General features: G+C 44.2%; 1 protein-coding gene across 1 annotated transcript in view; it reads right to left on the bottom strand.

Annotated features, from left to right (window-relative positions):
- LOC115458895 (calcium-binding protein 39-like) overlaps positions 1-23,452 on the bottom strand; it is a gene marked incomplete at its 3' end in the record, with an annotated part of 189,161 nt that overhangs the window by 124,849 nt on the left and 40,860 nt on the right. Inside the window, exon 2 of the mRNA XM_030188736.1 lies at positions 11,431-11,570. Coding sequence (XP_030044596.1) covers positions 11,431-11,532 — 102 coding nt within the window. The remainder of the gene's footprint in view (positions 1-11,430; positions 11,571-23,452) is intronic.

The following is a 23,452-nucleotide window of genomic DNA, read 5'->3' as shown; positions in this document are numbered from 1 at the left end:
TAGAAAAGGTGCAGAGAAGGGTGACGAAAATGATAAAGGGGATGGGACGACTTCCCTATGAGGAAAGGCTAAAGCAGCTAGGGCTTTTCAGCTTGGAGAAAAGGCGGCTGAGGGGAGATATGATAGAGGTCTATAAAATAATGAGTGGAGTTGAATGGGTAGATGTGAAGCATCTGTTCACGCTTTCCAAAAATACTAGGACTAGGGGGCATGTGATGAAGCTACAATGTAGTAAATTTATAATGAATCTGAGAAAATATTTCTTCACTCAACGCGTAATTAAACTCTGGAATTCGTTGCCAGAGAATGTGGTAAAGGCAGTTAGCTTAGCGGACGGCTTCCTAAAGGAAAAGTCCATAGACTGTTATTAAATGGACTTGGGGAAAATCCACTATTTCTGGGATAAGCAGTGTAAAATGTTTTGTACTTTTTTGGGATCTTGCTGGGTATTTGTGACCTGGATTGGCCACTGTTGAAAACAGGATGCTGGGCTTGATCGACCTTTGGTCTTTCCCAGTATGGCAATACTTATGTACTTATCTACTTGTGAGTTCAGTGAACCTGCTATGTGAGACGCTGAAATCATCAGAATGTAAAGTTCTTCCCACTGAAGATGATGACACGCCTCCTGTGTTCTTTGTTCCTCCTTGTCTGTTGATGTAAGACATGGCTGCGACATTGTCCAAGAGAACACACACTGGCCTCTTGTGAAAAGGGGGCGCAGAGGCTAGTAGAGCTTTATGGATAGCTCGGCTCCAATCTACTGATGGACCAGGAAGCCTCAACCAGCGGCCATATGCAGAGTGGTGGAGATAATGGGCTCCCCATCTGAAGAAGCTGGCATCGGAGGTGAGAACACACCAACTGGAAGTCTGTAAGGGCAACTCACCAGAGTGTGCACAGGAAGAAGCCACAAAGTCAGACTGTTTGGATTGAGGCATCCACAGCACCAGCTGGCCTTAAGTCCCCGAGATTGGAGACCACCAGCTCAACCGAGACGATTGTAGGGGTTGCATGTGGAACTTTGCCTAAGGCAGAACAACCAAAGTTGCGCCACAAAACCAAGAACCCAAGCATTATCCCATGCCCGTGGGCAAGGAAGCCTGAGAACTTGCTGTTTGAGCTTGAGCTGCCGATGCTGAGGCAGGAAAACCTTCCCTGCCTGGGTATTGAAGCACACTTCAGAAACTCTAGGTTCTGGGTGGTGGTGCGATGACTCTTCCTGTAATTCAACACCTAACCCAGTGCAGAAAGAAGAGACAGGATTTTTGTGTATTGCGAAGGATCTCTTGATAAGGCGCCTGAATTAGCCAATCGTCCAGGTAAGAATGTACCTGAATCCCTTACTGGCAAAGAAAGGATGCCACCACCACCATAACTTTTGAAAATGTGCGAGATGCAGTGGTAAGGCTAAAAAGTATGGCCTTGTATTGAAAATGATCTCCCAGCATTGCAAACTGGAGAAAGTTTCTGTGAGAAGGCCAACTTGGGATATGAAAATAAGCCTCCTTGAGGTCCAATGAGGTGAGAAACTCACCTGGCTGGACCAAGGCTATGACAGAACGAAGAGTCTCCAAGCGGAAGTGCAGCACTCAGAGACTTATTCACCCCCCCCCCCCCCCCCCCCCCAGATCCAGAACTGGGCGAAAAGAGTCTTCTTTCTTTGGGACAATAAAATAGATGGAATTTTGACCCACGCCTTCTCTGCTGGAGGGACAGGCGAAATGGCTCCCAGTCACCTTAAAGAGGCTAAGGTAGTTAGCACTGTCCGACTCTTTGCAGAGCTGAAGCAAAGGGACAGCATGAAAAGATCTGCGAGTGGCTTTGGAAATTCTAGCTTGTAGCCATGGAGAATATTGAGGATCCATTGGTTTGAAGTAACGGTGGTCCACTCCTTGTGAAAGTGGTAAAGACACCCACCTATGTCTACATGCAAGGAGCAAACCTCGACCCCATCACTGCGAGGGTTGCAAAGTGGAAGCGGAAAAGGGCTTCTTGCCTTCTCGAAAGGAAGACTGAGTCTGAGGAAAGCGAGGTTTTTGAGTGGAAGAACTAGCCTTCCCTGGTTTATACCTCCGCTCTTCTTGAAAACGAGACTTAAGACACCCAGAGAGGAGGCTTAGGCTTGTCTTTGGGTAGACGCTGGACCTTGGAATCTCCCAGGTCTTCTCCCAATCTGTACAAGAGTAGTTTCCCTCAAAACAGCAACTTTGCAAGATGAGATTTGGATGCTACATCAGCGGCCCAATGCTTCAACCATAGCCAGATTCGTGCCTGAATGGCCAAGGCCATACCCTTAGCTGACACTTGGAGAATATCATAAAGAGCGTCTGACAATTAGGACAACCCTGCCTGTAGGGTAGGGAGAAAGTCTGGAGGTGAGTCCAATGTGGACAATTGATGAATCCATGATAAAGAAGTCCTGGCTACAAAAGAAGAAGAAATTGCTGCCTGAGAATTTAACGCAGCTAGTTGAAAGGTCAGCTTCATAGGAAGCCTCAAGCTTGCAGTCATGCATATCCTTTAATGCAGTGCCGCCTTCAACAGGGATAGTGGTACGTTTAGTAACCGCTGTAATATGGGCATCCACCTTAGGCAGAGCAACTGCTCTAAATCAGACGGCAGGAGGGGATATAAATTTGGACATAGCGACAGTCACCCGAAGTTAGAATCAGGGGTCTCCCACTGAGCTGCAATAAGCTTCTGCTTAGCCTCATGAACACAAAGATACAGGAGGTCTCTTAGTACCTGACATAATAGATGGAGCTGGACCAAAGGATTGAGAAGCCGGGGAAGCAATGTTTAAAGCCTCCATAGATTTTGTGACCAACAGAGGCAACTCCGCTCTCAACAACAGTCTAGCTACTGTAGGATCATCACCCCTGTCTGCCTCTGGTCCAAGTCAGGGCCACCAGCAGAACTAGGAAAGTCAGAAAACACAGATAAAACCTCCTCTGAGTCCCAAAGAGGAACATTCTCCAAATCCTGCGAAACGGCTTCTTAGGAAGCTGCTCCTCAAAAGCAATGTGAGGGGAAGAAGGAGAGGCAGCTTGAGCTGACTTCTCCCAGAGACTGAGTAGGCCAAAGTAGGCAAAAGTGGCATGTCCACAGAAGTAAAGCAAAGTGTTAGGAACCGGTAGCTGAGAGCTTACCCCCTGCAGCGTGCACAAGACTTAATAAGGCTCAGACACAGAGAATAATAAATATACTCACAGAAAACAGCAAGTCTCTTGATCCCCATGACACTGAAGCCCCACAATCTTTCCACAGCACAAGCGCTCTCAAAAAGAACCACAATGGCTGCTTTTTTTTTTTTTTTAAAGATAAAGGCAGGAGAAAATGAGAAGAGAAGACATAGAGACAGTGGCGTTCCTAGAGGGGCTGACACCCGAGGCCGATCGCCGATGCGCCCCCTCCCCCGGGTGCAGAGCGACCCCCCCCGGCGAAAGGACACCCCCCCCCCCCTGGTGAAGGAAACCCCCCCGGGTGCACGCCGCTGGAGAGGGGGGTGCCACGCGCCTGTCCGCTTCGTTCGTTTCTATGCTCTCTCTGCCCCGGAACAGGATAATGCCCCGGACAGGAAGTAACCTGTTCCGGGGCAGAGGGAGCACAGAACGAACGTTCCGGACAAGCGTGCACCCGGGGCGGACCACACCCACCGCCCCCCTAGGAACGCCACTGCATAGAGAGATAGAAAGTGGCAATGGGGAAGCACAGGATATTATCAACTCCAAACTCAATTGAATCTGCATGCAGGACAGGAGGACACAAAGAAGTCACCACAGCACACAGGAGCTGCTATCCTGCCTGTTGAAGATGGAGAATGCTGGTTTGGTTGCTAAGCGCAGGATCTTATGAGGGACAAGTTCTCTATCGCCACCTACTGGCGGATGATCACAACCCATTTGTCTGGATTGATCCTTGGGATGTAATGGAAAATGAGTTTATCAGCTACTAACACTTCAAAATGAAAGAAATAAAAAGATTGTGTGTGAACAACCTAGGAGCTCCGAAGTCTTCTAAAATATTGAATACTTTTCATATGACATAGTCCCATAAAGCATCTATCAACACACGTATGCACGTTGTTTTTAGGTATTTCTTCTTTTCAACTTAGGCACTGAAGGTCATTCAGAATGCAACTGCACGATTAATTATGGGAGTTTCGAAATCTGAACATATAATGCCAGTGTTAAAAGAGCTACACTGACTTCCTGTTACATATAGAATTTTGTTTAAAGTGCTTGTGCTGCTTCATCAGCGTATATATGGGACTGTGCCTACATATTTCTGTATTGTTTTGAAGATGTATAAACCAGAACGTGCTTTGAGATCTGATGTTTCGCAACAGCTTTGTCTGCCTTCTCCAAAATCATATCATTATGTGGAGACAACTGCGAGTCTCGTGAATTGCTGATCCATCATTATGGAATGCTATACGGGGACATTTGAGAACCTGTGAAAATACTCAACAATTTAAATGTTGTTTAAAGAGTCGCTATTAATGAAGTAGATTGTTAAGGGTTGTTTTTTTTACGGTTTATGTTTTTATGTTTGTAACTCTGTTACCCACTTTGGATAAAAGCGGGCTATAAGATAAATAAACAAACTATACAGGAGTTCCAGATGAAACGTTCAACGCTCTAAGGGCCCTATTTACTAAACCGCTCTATAGGCATGCTAGCATTTTTAGCGTGCGCTAACTCTAGAGACACCCATAGGAATTCCAATTCTTAGGGCCCTGTTTACTAAGATGCACATGCTAAAAATTCTAGCACATCTTAGTAAACAGGGCCCTAAGGGTTGGAGGGGGAACTGTTGATATGGGGAATGTGGATTATGTGTTTTGCAGTTGCGCTGTGGGGTATTGACAAAAATAATGTGCATGAGGTATTCCCTGGGCATATACCACTTTCTGGCCTTTTTCAGCTAGGTGCTGGGTTTGGGGGGGGGGGGGGGTGCACATTCACATAGCAGCATTGGTACAATAATTTTGCGTGCAACAATTTCGCATGCAACATTATTATATACCACCTTGAGCTTTCTGGAAAGGCATTTATTTTATTTTTTTATTTATGCATTAAGCTCCATTTACCTATGGGGAAATTCTCCAACTATTGTATATATATAATGTTCACCTACACTGACTATATATTCAAGCTTTTCTTCAGTGAGATTTTATAGTATTTTAACTTTAAACAGTTTTTACTGGAAAACAAGCACCATAGTATAAAATATTGCAAAGAGCACATAAAATATGATAAAATCGGAAACATACAGTGTCATAAGTTAGTACCACGTGCAAAGGAGTGCAAGTTCCCATTTGATGAGACAAAAATCCTCAAACTCCCAAAACAAGGCAATCTAAATTTTCCATATACATGAAAACATAGTCAGAAGGCCTTGGTTCTTGTGACCCTCTGGTAAACTGGAATGCCCTAAGCAAGCGAACCCTAAACCCCAGCCCTCAACTCTCCATACCACCATTCCCCTAACCCAATCCATAGCATGCACGGTGTGGAAATTCCCCCCCCCCCCCACACACACAAAAAAGGGGGAGAAAAACAAAGTGTGAAAGAACAAAACAAAAAGCAGGGAAAAGGAGTCAAAACAACTTCAGAACCAAATTCCGAGCTCTATGAGGTGGGGATCGAATATAAACATCACAAACTAACAAAAATAACTTCTAAGAGAACATTTTGCTTGTCTTTGCTCTAGCACCATCAATCCATGAAAGCAATTCTGCTGGTCCAAAAGAAAGGAGTACTGTCATTGACATGTACTCCCAAAATTACCCGCTCAACCAACATCCCAGGTTTCTGGAGAAGGAAACTATGAAATAGATTATTGAGACGAAAGGCCTCATAGTAGTCTAAAAGCAACCCAGCTAGCAAGAAGGGAAGAGCTGGCCCAAAAAAGATGCTCTAGGTAACGCCATTTCACCTGTGGACAAGATTTTATAGTATTTTTATTCAACTAGTGCAATAAATGCACCACACACTTTTTTTTTAACCTCCCTTGCATTTAGAGAGTTTTCTTAAAGATAAACATTTACGGGGGAGGAGCAAGATGGCGTCCTAGCTGTGCTCACAGACGCTCTCAAACTGTTTGCTGCTAAATCGAAGTTTTTCCCCAGATTTTGAAATGCCTCATACTAAAAGAAAGGGGATTACAAAAGTGATACCGCCAGTGGCACTAACGTCATCCCCTATACAGCAAACACTTGATCGTTTTGTGAGAAGCTTACCATTTGAATCCGGATTGGCGACACCCGCTGAGATCGGCGCAGAAGGAGCTGCATCGATCAGGGATTTAGAGACCACGCTTTCGCCTCCGTTGCTGAAACCGCCTCCCTGTCCCGCTGGAGCCAGAGTGGAGTCAAGAGTACAAGCAGATACCGACGAAGTTTCTGACCTGTCTCTTTCTGGCGGTTTCTCCCCTGATGCACCGGTGGAGAATACTCTGGAGCAGGAAATGCCCCAGGAGGTGACTATGGCAGCTATATGGATGGCGCTTCAGAGACTAACTATTGAGGTGGCTAAATCCACTAAAGAAGTTTCTTCACTAACAAGTAAGTTGAATCTAATGTCAGAATCATATGATGAAATAAAAAGAGAATCCTCAATTCAAATTTCAGCTATTAAAGAAGAGACCACTAAAGTTAAAACAACGGTAGAAGCTCTTGTTAAAGACAAAATTTTTACTGCTCGTAAAATAGAGCAGATAGAAAACTACAACCGACGTCTCACTCTTAGAATGTTACATTTTCCAATGTCTCCTGCTTTGACGCCTCGAGATTTTCTTAAGAAATATTTTCAAGAGATTTTGAAGTTAACTCCCGCAGAATGCCCTCCTTGTAATAAGGTGTACTATCTACCTAGTCTTCAAAAATCGGGAGAGATACCTGAATCTCCTACATAAGTACATAAGTACATAAGTAGTGCCATACTGGGAAAGACCAAAGGTCCATCTAGCCCAGCATCCTGTCACCGACAGTGGCCAATCCAGGTCAAGGGCACCTGGCACGCTCCCCAAACGTAAAAACATTCCAGACAAGTTATACCTAAAAATGAGGAATTTTTCCAGTCCATTTAATAGCGGTCTATGGACTTGTCCTTTAGGAATCTATCTAACCCCTTTTTAAACTCCGTCAAGCTAACCGCCCGTACCACGTTCTCCGGCAATGAATTCCAGAGTCTAATTACACGTTGGGTGAAGAAAAGTTTTCTCCGATTCGTTTTAAATTTACCACACTGTAGCTTCAACTCATGCCCTCTAGTCCTAGTATTTTTGGATAGCGTGAACAGTCGCTTCACATCCACCCGATCCATTCCACTCATTATTTTATACACTTCTATCATATCTCCCCTCAGCCGTCTCTTCTCCAAGCTGAAAAGCCCTAGCCTTCTCAGCCTCTCTTCATAGGAAAGTCGTCCCATCCCCACTATCATTTTCGTCGCCCTTCGCTGTACCTTTTCCAATTCTACTATATCTTTTTTGAGATACGGAGACCAGTACTGAACACAATACTCCAGGTGCGGTCGCACCATGGAGCGATACAACGGCATTATAACATCCGCACACCTGGACTCCATACCCTTCTTAATAACACCCAACATTCTATTCGCTTTCCTAGCCGCAGCAGCACACTGAGCAGAAGGTTTCAGCGTATCATCGACGACGACACCCAGATCCCTTTCTTGATCCGTAACTCCTAACGCGGAACCTTGCAAGACGTAGCTATAATTCGGGTTCCTCTTACCCACATGCATCACTTTGCACTTGTCAACATTGAACTTCATCTGCCACTTGCACGCCCATTCTCCCAGTCTCGCAAGGTCCTCCTGTAATCGTTCACATTCCTCCTGCGACTTGACGACCCTGAATAATTTTGTGTCATCGGCGAATTTAATTACCTCACTAGTTATTCCCATCTCTAGGTCATTTATAAATACATTAAAAAGCAACGGACCCAGCACAGACCCCTGCGGGACCCCACTAACTACCCTCCTCCACTGAGAATACTGGCCACGCAATCCTACTCTCTGCTTCCTATCTTTCAACCAGTTCTTAATCCATAATAATACCCTACCTCCGATTCCATGACTCTGCAATTTCTTCAGGAGTCTTTCGTGCGGCACTTTGTCAAACGCCTTCTGAAAATCCAGATATACAATATCAACCGGCTCCCCATTGTCCACATGTTTGCTTACCCCCTCAAAAAAATGCATTAGATTGGTGAGGCAAGACTTCCCTTCACTAAATCCGTGCTGACTTTGTCTCATCAGTCCATGTTTTTGTATATGCTCTGCAATTTTATTCTTAATAATAGCCTCCACCATCTTGCCCGGCACCGACGTCAGACTCACCGGTCTATAATTTCCCGGATCTCCTCTGGAACCTTTCTTAAAAATCGGAGTAACATTGGCTACCCTCCAGTCTTCCGGTATTACATTCGATTTTAGGGACAGATTGCATATTTCTAACAGTAGCTCCGCAAGTTCATTTTTTAGTTCTATTAATACTCTGGGATGAATACCATCAGGTCCCGGTGATTTACTACTCTTCAGCTTGCTGAACTGACCCATTACATCCTCCAAGGTTACAGAGAATTTGTTTAGTTTCTCCGACTCCCCCGCTTCAAATATTCTTTCCGGCACCAGTGTCCCCCCCAAATCCTCCTCGGTGAAGACCGAAGCAAAGAATTCATTTAATTTCTCCGCTACGGCTTTGTCCTCCTTGATCGCCCCTTTAACACCATTTTCGTCCAGCGGCCCAACCGACTCTTTGGCCGGTTTCCTGCTTTTAATGTATCTAAAAAAGTTTTTACTATGTATTTTTGCTTCCAACGCTAATTTCTTCTCAAAGTCCTTTTTTGCCCTCCTTATCTCCGCTTTGCATTTGGCTTGGCATTCCTTATGATCTATCCTGTTACTTTCAGTTGGTTCTCTTCTCCACTTTCTGAAGGATTGTTTTTTGGCTCTAATGATTTCCTTTATCTTACTGTTTAGCCACGCCGGCTGACGTTTAGTCTTTTTTCCCTTTTTTCTAATACGTGGAATATATTTGTCCTGAACCTCCAGGATGGTGTTTTTAAACAGCATCCACGCCTGATGCAAGTTTTTTACTCTGCGAGCTGCTCCTTTCAGTCTTTTTTTCACCATTTTTCTCATTTTGTCGTAATCACCTTTTCTATAGTTAAACGCTAGCGTACTTGATTTCCTAGTTTCACTTCCTTCAATGCCAATATCAAAACCGATCATATTATGATCACTGTTATCAAGCGGCCCTCGTATCGTTACCCCCTGCACTAGATCATGAGCACCACTAAGGACTAAGTCTAGTATTTTTCCTTCTCTTGTCGGCTCCTGAACTAGCTGTTCCATGAAGCTGTCCTTGATTTCATCAAGAAATCTTATGTCCCTTGCGTGTACAGATGTTACATTACCCCAGTCTATATGCGGGTAATTGAAATCCCCCATTATTATTGTGTTGCCCAGTTTGTTTGCGTCCCTGATTTCCTTTAACATTTCCGCATCCGTCTGTTCGTCCTGGCCAGGCGGACGGTAGTACACTCCTATCACTATCCTTTTCCCCTTTGCACATGGAATTTCAATCCACAGTGATTCCAAGGAGTGTTTTGCTTCCTGCAGAATTTTCAATCTATTTGATTCAAGGCTCTCGTTAATATACAATGCTACCCCTCCACCAATCCGATTCACCCTATCACTACGATATAATTTGTACCCCGGTATGACAGTGTCCCACTGGTTATCCTCCTTCAACCAGGTCTCAGAGATGCCTATTATATCTAATTTTTCATTTAGTGCAATATATTCTAACTCCCCCATCTTATTTCTTAGGCTCCTGGCATTCGCATATAGACATTTCAAACTATGTTTGTTGTTCCTAAGTACATCATGCTTAGTACTTGACAGTATTAATTGGCAATCTTTTGTCTGATTTTTATTGTTATTTAAAGATACCCGATCTACTACAATCTCTTTTGCAACCTCACTATCAGGATACTCTATCTTCCCTGTTATGGTGATATCTTTGAAAGATACCTTATCCCGAACCATGCTCTTTTGAGCGACTGTCGGCCTTCCCTCCTGTTGTAGATATGCAAAACTTAACTGCATTACTTGAGGAATCGAAGATAGAAATAACATCTAGACGGACTCTTATTGTATCTATGGTGTTTGAACAGGACTTGAATTTAATAATGAAACTTTACTTTAAATATTCTGCAACACTGTTCTACGGACAAAAAATTTGGGTTTATCCCGATGTTACGAAAACAACACAGCAAAGGCGAAAACAATTTCTTGCGCTAAGAGATGAAGTGAGAACACTCGGAGCAATTTTTACTTTGGTATATCCTTGTAAATGTATAATTCGAATGTCTGGCATTAAATACGTCTTTTTTGAACCACCTCAATTAAAGTATTTTCTGGACGCTAAAATTTCATCTACCTGAATAAGAAAATTGATTCAGCAATCAAAGATGAATGAACAAACAGGACTATGCCAATTTGAAGCATTTTTCCTTTTCTTTGGATTATATTGCTCCTTAAATTTGTTTAGATTCCTCCCCCCACCCTTTGGTGGTCTAAGGAAGAGTGAAAAGATTGCTTTGTTTAATATATGCTAGATTTAGCATTTATTTTTCCTTGAAATATTTCTCTGTTTTACTTTGCAAACTGGATATGTTTGTAATTTTGTGATAAATAAATAAATTAAAAAAAAGATAAACATTTACTTCAACAGAATGTTTAATTATTTGTTTGAGTATTGGGAGGCTATAGGTGTTCTAAATTTGGATAGAATACCCAATTTGTTCCTTTGTGTTTGAAAGGACTGTTGATCTACGTTAAACTCCACAAAAGTGTTTGTCTCTCATTATGTGGTCTAGTTATAATCATGGATATAATAAGGTGTATTTTTTCCTTTTGATTGTTTTTGGATGTTTCATTGCAATTCTCTTTACAATTTCGTTGCAAAATAAAAAAAAAACCAAAAAGCACTCTACAGAAATTACACTTTGAGAAGTGCAGCAAATGAGAGGAAGCCCATTTAATTCCTATGGGCTTCCTCTCATTTGCTGTGCGCCAATCGGTAGCATGGCTTTCTAAAAGAAGCTGATAGTAACCTATGGAACTTTGTAAGTCTAAGTGCTTTGAAAATGAGCACCTTTTCTTTTGAAAAACTTAATAACTAAAACAAATTTTACACATCAAAGTATACTGCCTAAGCACTGGTTTGCCTGATGTATAAAATATGAAATTCTGACATAAAAATAAAACAATATCAATCTACATCTAAGCTTCTTCATGATCAACTACTCTGGATGAAAACAAAAGCCTGTCACCTTCAATACTTCTTTCAGACAGTAAAACTTCCAATATGATTTTATACATTACCTCATACCTTTTCAGATTTTTTGTCATGCTTCTCCAGTATGGTCATATTTTCTTTTAGTGTTTTCACAATCTCTGCAGGATTTTTGTGTGATTTACTGAACAAAGGCATTTTGTTATTCCTTAAGTTCTTCTTTATAATACCTTAATCTGAAAAAAAAAGTTATATATATATATATATTTACCTATGTGTGCAAGAATGGTGAACAAGGATTATGAACCACTTTTAAACAGTCTTCATACAAAAAGGCTTACAGTTTAGTTTTGATTAGTCAATCCTTCGTTTGTGACGTTATAGTCCTGTTGAACAAGTAAACATTCATGGCCTCCCTTTTCACTCTATAGCCAGATAGACATCTGAACTGGCAACTTGATATCACTTTAATTTAGGCCAACATTGATACCATTTGTTCTGTGCAATTTTTTGTTCCTATTTATGTAGCAGGTGCACACCTGGATAATTAATTAAAATCATCTTTGTTTTTCTAATAACCCACACATTAATACTCTTCAATCTTAATTTCTTTTTCCTGGTTTACTTTTCATTCCTGTCTTCTTTGCCTTTTCTGTTCTTGTTTTGAGACAAGACAAATTATAATGATGTGGGACTGACATACATTATCTTTTGGTTCCGCAATTTTCAGCTTCTCTTCCAGGCTTTCAGCTCAATTGGAACTAGTTGCTATTTGTCTATAGTGCCAAGACCCTTTATTCTCAAATACTCAGGTATTGTCCTCTTTATATCCACTTAACCCAACTACTTCAGCAACAACTGTAGTTGGAGGTCACACAGCAAAAAAAACAAAGGAGTAGGGGTGGACCCTTGGTCTTCTCAATGTCACAAGAATCGGAATTACCAAAGTAAGGAAAAGCTGTTTTATTATATGAAGAAAGTACAATAGGCTAAAAAATGTAAACAATACAACACTGCCCCATGAGGCTTGCTATGATGGACTCCTCCTTATGAGGCAGGTATTCCTCAGCTGCATAGTAGTGATCTACTTCAAAGTGAGACTCCATTTTTCCAGTTTTAAAGCCTCAAGAAGCATGCGCAGCTTTTTCACTACTACTGAAATCTTAGTAGGTATCGAGGAGATATGCCTACCGATATCAGTATGTCTACGATTATTTACATTTTATATTTGATTCTTTGACACGCGTGGAGGGGCATTTTCAATATGACATCTAATTTGGACCTTGGACGTTTTACGCTAAGAGGCTCATTTTCAAAGCACTTAGCCTCCCAAAGTTCCATAGAAACCTATGGAACTTAGCCTCCCAAAGTGCTTTGAAAATATGCCTCTAAATGTCCCAAATCTGAATAGGAAATAAACATTTTCGAAACAGCACACTGTCTGGGTTTGTTTTTCTAAAAAAAAATGGTCACATGCTAGAAGGCTTTGTGCTCTGTATGATTTATCTTTTTGGTTCATTTTCGAGGGAACCCCCCCCCCCCCCCCCATATAAAATCAAGCTATTGGGATGTAGGAGAAGCCAGCAATCTTAGTAGACTGGCCACACAGATATCCCAGGAGAGGAATGGGGCACCCTAGGGGGCACTGCTGTGGACTTCATATAAAAGCTCCTAGGTACACATTTCACTATCACCTCCTTACCTTATCTGCTGAGCCTTCCAAAACTTACCATCCCCAAATGTACACCACTACAATAGCCCTTATGAGTGAAGGGGTCACCTATGTGTGAACTGTAGGGTTTTGGTGAGTTATGGAGGGCTCACACTTTCTACCACAAGTGTAAAAGAGTGATATATGGGCCTTGGTTTCCCCCACCACCACCACTACAGTGCACTGCACTGACCACTATATTACTCCAGGGATCTGCTTGCGTTGACACCTTTATACAAAAATTATAATCAATATAAGGTTTATAATTAAGTTTGTACATTTTGGCTTTAAAACATTTTTTTCTGTTCCCTTAGGCATAGCATTAGTTTCATTTTGCTCTTGGATTTATGATGTTTTCTTTGTGATATTGTGCCATATCCACATTTATACTATAGACAGTCCTGTCAGACTTGTGATATGTTCCTTTTTATATATGTTACATGCTGCAGTTTGTTTTTGGTGTGGCAGTATCAGTACATAATATTATACCATACTACATTTGGATATACAAAGGACCTATACCCTTGTCTAGATGATTAAAGAGGCACTCTAAGCCCTAAGACCCTCCAAATATGCTTATTAACCATTGTGTATGATTTCTAATTCTAATGTTTTTATATCTCATTTTCTCACCTACTGGTGAGCCTTTATAATATGCTTGCTGATCCATCCTTGAAAATTTCTTATAGATGCAGCATGTAAATATTATATATATGGTAAAATTATGCCTTACCTGATAATTTTCTTTCCTTTAGTTGCAACAGATGAACCCAGGAACTAAAGGGAGTCATACCAGACGGCCAGCCCCTATGCCATTTAGTATATGTCACATCACAAAGCAGTAGGAATGGAATCTGGAACATAACAACTGAAAACTTCCTCACAAATAGAGAACCGCAACAGCGCAGTCTGCACAGAAAACACTGCAACACAATAGCAGTAACCAGGAACTATTTGTCTTGGAACGTTGAGACACATGTTCTCCTAGGTAATCCCCAACTCTGTTTATTCTTTTTTTTTTTTTTTAATTGTAATGTATCTGAAAAGAGACTACACAGCAAAGACCAGCAACATAAGCTGTGCCTGAAAGAATCAGTGGCTGAAAATCAGGGTGGGATGCTGGATTCATCTGCTGCGACTAAAGGAAAGAAAATTATCAGATAAGGCATAATTTTACCTTCCTTAGCCCCAGCAGCAGATGAATCCAGAACCAGTGGGATGTACCAAAACACTTCCTAAACAGGGTGGGAAGCTGCCGCTCCCCGTGACAACACCGTCGTCCCAAAACGCACATCCGCCCACGTGGCTACATCTACCCTGTAATGCTTGGAAAAGGTATGCAGCAATGCCCAAGTAGCTGCCCTACAAATTTCCTCCAATGATAGAACATTGGTTTCCACCCATGAGGTAGCTTGAGCTTGAGTAGAACGGGCATGAAGGCCCCCTCCCCTCCCCGGCGGGCTGCTTCACCCCGACGGGAACCTGCCAGAATAACGGTCTGAGCGCCTAAAGTCATCGGCCATCTGAAGTACTGAAGAAGGACCCTCCGAACATCCAGAAGCCACAGAGATGCAAACTGCATCGGGTAATCTTCCTGTCAAAAAGAAGGAAGGAAAAGATCCTGATTAAGATGGAATGCAGACACAACTTTCAGTAGAAAGGATGACACAGTCTGCAAAGTTACGCCAGCTTCTGAAAATTGAAGAAAAGGGTCTCGACACAATGCCTGAATGTCCGAGACTCTCTGAGCTGACGCCATGGCAACCCAAAACAGGTTTTAAGGGTCAAGTGCTTATCCGATGCCCTGAGTAAGGATTCAAAAGGAGCCCACATTAAAGCCTGGAGCACCAAATTCAAGTTCTAGCCTGCACATGGAGGCCAAAGGTGGACAGCACTCCATAAAAAAAAAAAAAAGCGCACTACATCTGGATGAGCAGCTAAAGAGGAACCAGACATATTTCTCAACTAGCAGGTAAGAGCCGCCACCTGAACTCGAGGGAATTATAAGCCAACCCCTTCTGTAGCTCCTCCTGTACAAAATCCAACATCTGTTAAACTGAAGCCAGCAAGGATGACCATCCCCAAACAGCACACCATGCCACAAAGGTGTGCCACACTCATGCATATGCCAACGACGTGCACCATTTACAAGCCCAAAGTAAAATGGCTATCACCCCGTCTGAATAGCCCTTCTTCCTTAATCTAGACCTCTCAAAGGCCAGGCCGTAAGACCAAAGCGGGAGGGATCTTCCATCAGCCCTGGACCCTGAAAGAGAAGATCCAGAGACAGAGGAAACCAAAGAGGAGTCTCCACCAATAGACGAACTAAACCCACATACCACAGACATCAGGGCCAATCCAGAGCCACCAGAATCACTAACCTCCGGTATCTGCCGATCCTGTGTAGAACCCAACCGATTAGAGGCTACGGAGGGAAAATGTACAGCAGAAATGCCTGCAGCCACTGCTATAGAAGCACGTTGAGTCCCACGGAACCGACCACCCTTTGCCTGCTGAAGAACCACGCCACCTTGGCATCCTGCCGTGATGCCATGAGGTTGACCTCCAGAGCACCACACTGACAACAAATCTGTCGAAATGCCTGGTCTGACAACTCCCACTCCGCCGCATCCAGCAGATGCTGAGAAAGTCCACTTGAACATTGCTTTGACCCGCAATGTGAGCTGCCAATACATACTGAATGTGCTCCTCCGCCCATATCGGCATCCTGCTCACCTCAGAGTGTACAGCCCGACTGTTGATTGATGTAAGCCACCACCGCCGTGTTGTCTGATAACACTTGCACTGAAGCGCCCTGCAATACCTTCTGAAATGCCAGCAGGGCGTTCATCGCAGCTCTCAACACTAACTGATTGATGGACCAAGCTGTTTTTTCTGTCGACCTGTGCCCCTGCGCATAGCAACGGAGGCAATGAGCCCCCCAGCCCGTAAGGCTACTGAAGCGATGCCAAGGGCATCCCCTGTAAATGGAAGGGGAGAAGCCACCAGGCCATACTGAATCGCGCACAAGGCAATCACGGAAGTCGTCGAGAGTAATCCTGCGAAACTGGAGACATTGGCTTAGGAGACCATGTTGTAGCTGTCACATGTGTGCCCTGGCCCATGGCACTAGTTTGAGAGTGGCCGTCATTGACCCCAACACCTGAACAAAGTCCCATATCAGAGGACTTGGCAACTGCAAGAGGCTGAGCACTTGCACCACCAATTTGAGCCTCCTGCCCTCCGGCAGGAAGACTAGGCCCTGCATCATATCAAACCGAATGCCTAAGTACACTTACGTCTGGGTTGGGATCAGGTGATTCTTGGAGAAGTTGATCAGCCTTCTGAAGGACTGAAGCACTTCCACCACTCGCTGAGTAACCCATCAGCTCTCAGATTCTGATGACACCCGAATCAGCCAGTCGTCTACAAAGGGATGAACTTGAATTCTCTCTTTCCGCAGAGAAGCTGCCACCACCACCATAACCTTGGAAAAGGTGCGTGGCGCCGTGACCAGTCCAAAGGGTAATGCCCAGAACTGAAAATGCTTCCCCAGTACCGCAAACTGCAGAAATTGCTGAAGTGGTGGCCAGATTGGAATACATAAATAAGTCTCCTTGAGATACAAGGCCGTCAGATACTCTCGCAGCTGCACCGCCGCTATCACCGTTCAGAGAGTCTCCATGCAAAAATGGCAAACCTGAGGAATTGATTCACCTCCCTGAGGTCAAGCACGGGTCTGAATGATCCTCCTTTTTTTGGCACTGCAACACAATAGCAGTAACCAAATACCGACCTTTGCGCCTTTCAAGCTGTGGAACTGGAACGACAGCCCCAATGGTCACCAGTTCTCGCAATATTGCTAGAACTGGCTCCTGTTTTGCAGCCGTAGCACTTTGACTCCAAGAAAGAATCTCTGATGAGAGATGCAAATTCTTGCTTGTAACCTTTGATAACCTCGAGAACCCATTGATCTGAGGTGATTTCGGCCCACTCCCAGTAATGTCGAGCCAGCCAACCCCCTATTTCCAACAACAAAGAGTGGGCCGGTGCCCTATCATTGTGAAGGACGACCAGCTGCTCCCTGTCGGGTCGCCGAGCCCAATCCTCTTTTATCTCCATGAAAGGAAGCTCGCTGTTGAAACAGAGGTCACTGAAAGGACAAAGATGGCCTATCCGGTTGATAGCGCCGGGCCTCCCGAAATCAGGGTCTCACGGAGCCAGTCCTAATTGACACCTTAGGCTTGTCTTCCGGGAGCCACTGGGATTTGGAGTCCCCCAAGTCTTTCACAATCTTCTTTAAATCTTCCCCAAACAAAATGCTTGCCCCTAAAGGGCAATTTGGTACGACGTTGCTTAGACACAGTATCCACGGCCCAGTGACACAGCCAAAGCAATCTATGCAAAGTTACCGCCAAGGCCATCTGCTTCACCGAATCTCGCACAAGATCATATACAGCATCTGCCAAGTAAGCCAGACCTGCCTCCATCTTAGGAAAGGTCACCATCACAGATGGGGCAGTCTCCTGCTCCTGTTTCACAGCCTGCTGAAGCCAACCAAGGGAAGCCCGGGCCATGTACAAACTACAAATGGATGCTTGAAGGGCCAAAGCGGACATCTCAAATGAGTGCTTTAAAGTAGCCTCCAGAAGCCAATCCTGCATGTCTTAACACAGCCCCCACCCCTCCACTGGAAGGGTGATCTTCTTGGTGACTGCCGTCACCAGAGCATCTACCCGAGGCAGGGCAAATCTTTCCACCTGGCTACCCTGCACTGGGTACAAGCAAGACATGGCTCTGGTCACCTTCAGAGGTGCATCTGGATTCATCCACTGTGCTGTGACGATCTCCTGGATGGCCTCATGCACTGCGAAGGCCCTGGCTGGTCTTCTCGTGCTAGTCATCCTCACATTTACCGCCGTAGCAGCCTGCATCTCAGGATCTTCTATATGTAGAACTTCCATAGCAGTAGAGGTGAGGGAGGTCAACTCTTCCCTATGAAAAATCCGTACTGCTGTGGGATCATCTAGCTCCTCCAAAATGATCTCCCCACTCTCAATCCTCCGTGTTCGTGGTCCTCAATGAGCCCCCCCCAACACCCAGGAAGAGAAGGGATGAGAGACAGAGGTCCTACAGAACTACCATTGAAACCAGAGTCCAGGCGCCTGTGCTTGTGAGCCTGATCCCGTGACACTGGTAACAGACTCTAACTCAAATCCTCCAGTCTCGCCATAGGGTGAGGAAGGGGAAGGGTCTGTTTCATAAGCCTGATGGAGAATGAATTCTGGGGAGAAACCCATACCCAAAGCCGCTGGGCCTGCCACCTCAGCTGCATCCGTGCCAGCAGCTGAACCCGGCCCCCCAGTCACACTGCCGCCCTCCTTTCCAGCCAAATCTACAGCGATTCAGGCAGAGGAAGACAGCGCGAGCTGCAGTGAGGCCGAGGTAGCTACCGAGGGAAAATCCAAGATGGCACCCGCATCAGCGCTCCCTGCGTGGGAAACTGTCATGCCAGGGGACAGAGACCCAGAATCTCCCACAAATGTCTCAGCACATCCTGTGCTACAGATTACTGCTGCCGACCTATGTTTCCCGCCGCAGGAACATCTCTTCACCGTTTCTGCCACCATGAGCGTCAGGAACACGCACCGGAGGTAAATGGGAGACAGAAATCAAGCGCACTCACTGCAGTGCCATTCAGTCACAGATCCTCCTTGCACCAAGCTCACTGACTCCTCGGTCCAGTAAACTGGCTGCAACTGCACTCCTCCTGAGGGGAACTCCAGTGCTGCACAGGCTGGCTCCACAACAACACTGCCCAGATGTACTCGGTTTCTTTTTTCTCGTGAGGAAGGTAACAGAGCAGCAAAAAGAACTGGGAGAAAGGGATTTCTCTGGGTGAGGCAGGGACTGACCAAGCAAGTATGCCCCTAAAGGAGGTTAACAGACCACACACACAGTCTCAACTGGACAAAGGTCCAGGAGACCCCTAAGGCCCTGTGAATCCAGGAGATGGTACAGATCCACCACCTGCTGGAGATAGAGATATACTAAATGGCATAGGGGATGGCCATCTGGTATGAGTTCCTTCAGTTTAGTTCTCCATCTCCACCTGCTGGTAGATGGATACAACCCACTCTTATATAGTTTATTTGATGTATTTTTGTATATATGAGATGCACAATTCTCAAAAAGAATCAACATTTTATATTAGGTAGGTTGAATTTCAAGAGCAAGAGTTATTGTCAGTGTTTATACTGCCATATAGCTGTATTTGCTAGGAATACCAAAAATGAGAAGTTATGCTGTTATTTTGTCTTGCAATTATCACATTTGTGTTCCATTCCTTTCACGTGGAGGGGCATAATCGAAAGGGACGCCCAAGTTTTGTTGACGTCCTCACACAACGTCCCGATGGAGGGTCGGGGAAACCCGTATTATCGAAACAAGATGGACGTCCATCTTTCGTTTCAATAATACAGTCGGGGACGCCCAAATCTGGAAATTTAGGTCGTCCTTAGAGATGGTCGTCCCTAGACTTGGTCGCTTCTGATTTTTGGCGATAATCGAAACCAAGGACGCCCATCTCAGAAATGACCAAATGCAAGCCCTTTGGTCGTGGGAGGAGCCATTAGTGCACTGGTCCCCCTGACATGCCAGGACACCAACCAGGCACCCTAGGGGGCACTGCAGTGGACTTCATAAAATGCTCCCAGGAACATAGCTCCCTTACCTTGTGTGCTGAGCCCCCCAGACTCCCCCTAAAACCTACTACCCACAACTGTACACCACTACCATAGCCCTTACAGGTGAAGGGGGGCACCTAGATGTGGGTACAGTGGGTTTCTGGTAGGTTTTAGAGGTGTGTTTCCTCCACACCTGAACATTTGGTGTCACTTGTAATGTTTTCATACAATTTTTATATTACAATAGGTTTTCTATTTGACATTTTAATTATATTTTATTATTTGTGTATGCAAATACTAGTATACTTCTGTACACTTATCTTTTTTTATATATGTTTCTCCCGTAGCTTTAGATGTTATGGCTACTAATGCAAGTGATTTTGCTGAAATATGGACCCATGTCAAGTTCATCCATCATAGTAAGCCTCATGGTGCAGTGTTGTATTGTTTACATTTTTTAGCCTATTGGCCTTTCTTCATATAATAAAACAGCTTTTCCTTATCCTCTGGTAATCCTATTGCTTTTGATGATGGGAAAACTAAGGGTCCACCCCTGCTCCTTTGTTTTTTTGCTGTTTGATTCATGTAGGGTTCCCCCCCCCCCTTTTTTTGTTGAGGTTGGAGATCACATACCAGAGCTCCCTCTGAAACCATGATACTGTTATGTGATGACTGGATCTCCCCTTACTGAAGCTATAAATGGTACTTACTCTCAGTACCCCCAGCCCTGTCATATTAAATATATAATCCTGTGAATTGGGAGAGATTTTTATCTTTTTCTTTTCTGCCACTCTGCAAAAGGATGCAGGACTAAGGAGAAGAATTCCTTTCCTAATGGGAATTGGATCATAAGCAACATATTTGAAGGACCAAGGAAAAAGAGGTGTAGCATCCCTCTTTTCCTTTCCATGAAAGTGCTGTAACCCAAAGCTGGAGCTGTCAGACTTTGTGGAGTGAGGTCCCAGGACCATGAGGTCAAGTTCTAAGTTATCTAAGATACCTGGACGAAGTTTTAATTATGCTGAAAACCTTCTTGGTCACTGGTTAGATTTTGTCATTTAGGGAATGCCTGGGAGGAGACGGTCTCAACAGTCAAAATGTCTGATGGATTGGCAAGATTCAAGTTCAAGTTTTGTCTTTATCTGATACACCACCTTAGGTAATTTACAATTCATAAAATAACAGGTAAAGAACTTACAAAAGAAATGACAATATTGTAGAAAAAGTACAGGACAGTTATACAAAACAAAAGAAAGAGAAGAAAGTGAAGATTTAGAAGTTTATTAGGGAGTTCGTCCCACTACAATTGCTGGTTCCAAGAGCCAATGATATAAAGAACAGGAGGCTGACTGATACTGCTTTTTTCAGTTTTGGCTGAAACTGAAAATACAGCCAAAACTCATCACCTGGTTTTGGCCGAGTCCAAAGTTGAAACTGAAAACTTCTGCGCAAAAAAATTCAAAATTCTGCTCACAAAATTTGCAAATTCTATGCAATTCTGTGTTCTATACATTTACTTTCAGCTTATGTATTTAAGATCATGTAATGACTGCATCATAACAACACTCTGTACGCCACATTGAGCCTGCAAAAAGGTGGGATAATGTGGGGTACAAATGCAATAAATAATAATAATAATTTATAAATTCTATACAATTCTGTGCACAAAATTTGCAAATTCTGCAAGTTTGTCATAATTTAACCAATATTACAGCTCCCTCCCTGTACACAGATACTATCCAAATTATTCCCAGCTCCCTCCCAGAACTCACAGCATCTATCTTTTTTACAGCCCTCCCTGCACCCACCCATCATCCATATTTTTCCAGTCCCTCTCCCTGCACTTTCGTTTTTACAGTCCCTCCCTCCACAGCATCTTTTTTTTTTTTACAGCTCCCTCCCTCCACAGCATCCGTTTCTTTACATGCCCCCCTCCCTCCCCAGCATCCACATTTTTTTCACAAACCTATCCACCATTTTTTAAAATTAGCCTCCTGCCTCCTCCCTGCACCCATATGCCATCTGTATTTTTTCCATCTCCCCTGCACTCACCCGTGAGGTAGGAGGACTGGAGAAGCTGCATTGGGAGTACTCTTCGGGGCAGGAAATATCCCCACTCTTTCCTGCCCGCTGCCGCTGCTCTGGGCTGGTGGCACTGCTTTTTCCAAATGGCTGCTGAGACTTCCTGCGGTAGGTCTCATGGGATTACTGCTTCAAGTCTCTGCAGCCATTTTGAAGAAGCGGCAACAGCAGGCAGGAAAGAGTGGGGTTCTTTCCTGCCCCCCAAAGAGGCCACTAAATCACCAGTGTGGACACAAAGAGCCGATCAATCAGTAGTATGGTTCAAAGCTTTATTATAAAATAATCGCCCAACACAGACTGTGTTTCACCCACAAGGGCTGTGTCAGGGGCTTGAAATCGATGCAAGCTAAAGCAAAAACAGTAGGGCAAAAAAAAAAAAAAACCCAGTACTTTGACTTCCTCCAAAACAAGGTCTATAAATGCGCCCCAAGGAGGGACATCATTTGGTCACACTTATCAAGTGCTGGAAGTCAAACTGCTGGTTATTTTCCCTGCTGTTTTAGCTTGCATTGATTTCAAGCCCCTGATGCAGCCCTTGTGGGCAAAACGCAGTCTGTGTCGTCAATTACTTTATAATAAAGCTTTGAACCATACTACTGATTGATCTGCTCTGTTTGTGTCCACGTTGGATTTTGCGGATCGTCTGCCTTCTTGCTTTTTGAGACCACTAAATCACCAGGGCATGCTCAGGTAGGCCACACAGAAGCTCGGGGGCGTCAGGGAACCAGCCAGCACTGTGGGCTCAGAGGGGTGGTGGGGGGACCCAGTCACCAGCACCACGGGCTCTGAGGGGCAGCCGGAGGGGGGGGGGGGGGGGGGGAACCAGCCAGCTCTCTCAGAGGCAAATTCAGTGCAAAAATTATTAAATTCTGCACAATGGGAAATTCTACACAAATTCTGTGCTCCACAGTTGCGCAGAATTCCGGCAGGAGTACCTTCAGTACCAGGAACTGCACAGGCTGACAACTAGGAAAGCCATTTTAATGGCATCTCAATAAGTCTGGCATGTTTAGGTTCCCAGGCAGTGGCGTACCAAGGGCGGGACAGTCCGCCCCGGGTGCATGCCGCAGGAGGGGTACAGGGAGCAGTCACGCGGCTGTTGGCTATACTGGTTCCCTACTGCTGTTACTTCCTGTTCCAGGGCACAGGGAACTGGCAGAGCCAACATCCGCATGGCTGCTCCCAGCACCCCAGGAGGTAACAACAATGCACCCGGGGGGGGGGGGGCAGCAGAGATCCCACTGTTCCCAAGTCAATGCAGATGTAGTTACATATCCTCTGAGACAGAAATTTTGATAGAAAATGTAAAAAAAATCATTATCACCAGGTTTTTATGTTTACCCAAACTGTGCATATATAACAAGAGAAAGTAGCATTGGGATGTTTCCCGTTTTATATTTAGTTATAAAACCGATTAAGGACAAGCAGTGATATAAATTATTCTTACTAAAAATAGGTTTGGAAAAAAAAAAAAGCCCAGACACTGGTCAACAAATCAAGAGCAATATATGTCTCAATTTATTTTCTAATATATACATGTCATGCTATTGTAATATCATTTCCTTACTAACACCATAAGCTCAAAAGTACTTGTGCTTGAAAAGTCACCACAAGTTTCTCTCACAGAATCTAGCTTTTG

The sequence above is a fragment of the Microcaecilia unicolor genome, unplaced genomic scaffold (genome assembly GCF_901765095.1).
Source record: "Microcaecilia unicolor unplaced genomic scaffold, aMicUni1.1, whole genome shotgun sequence".
NCBI classification, from domain to species: domain Eukaryota; kingdom Metazoa; phylum Chordata; class Amphibia; order Gymnophiona; family Siphonopidae; genus Microcaecilia; species Microcaecilia unicolor.
This window is presented reverse-complemented; position numbering and strand designations above follow the sequence as displayed.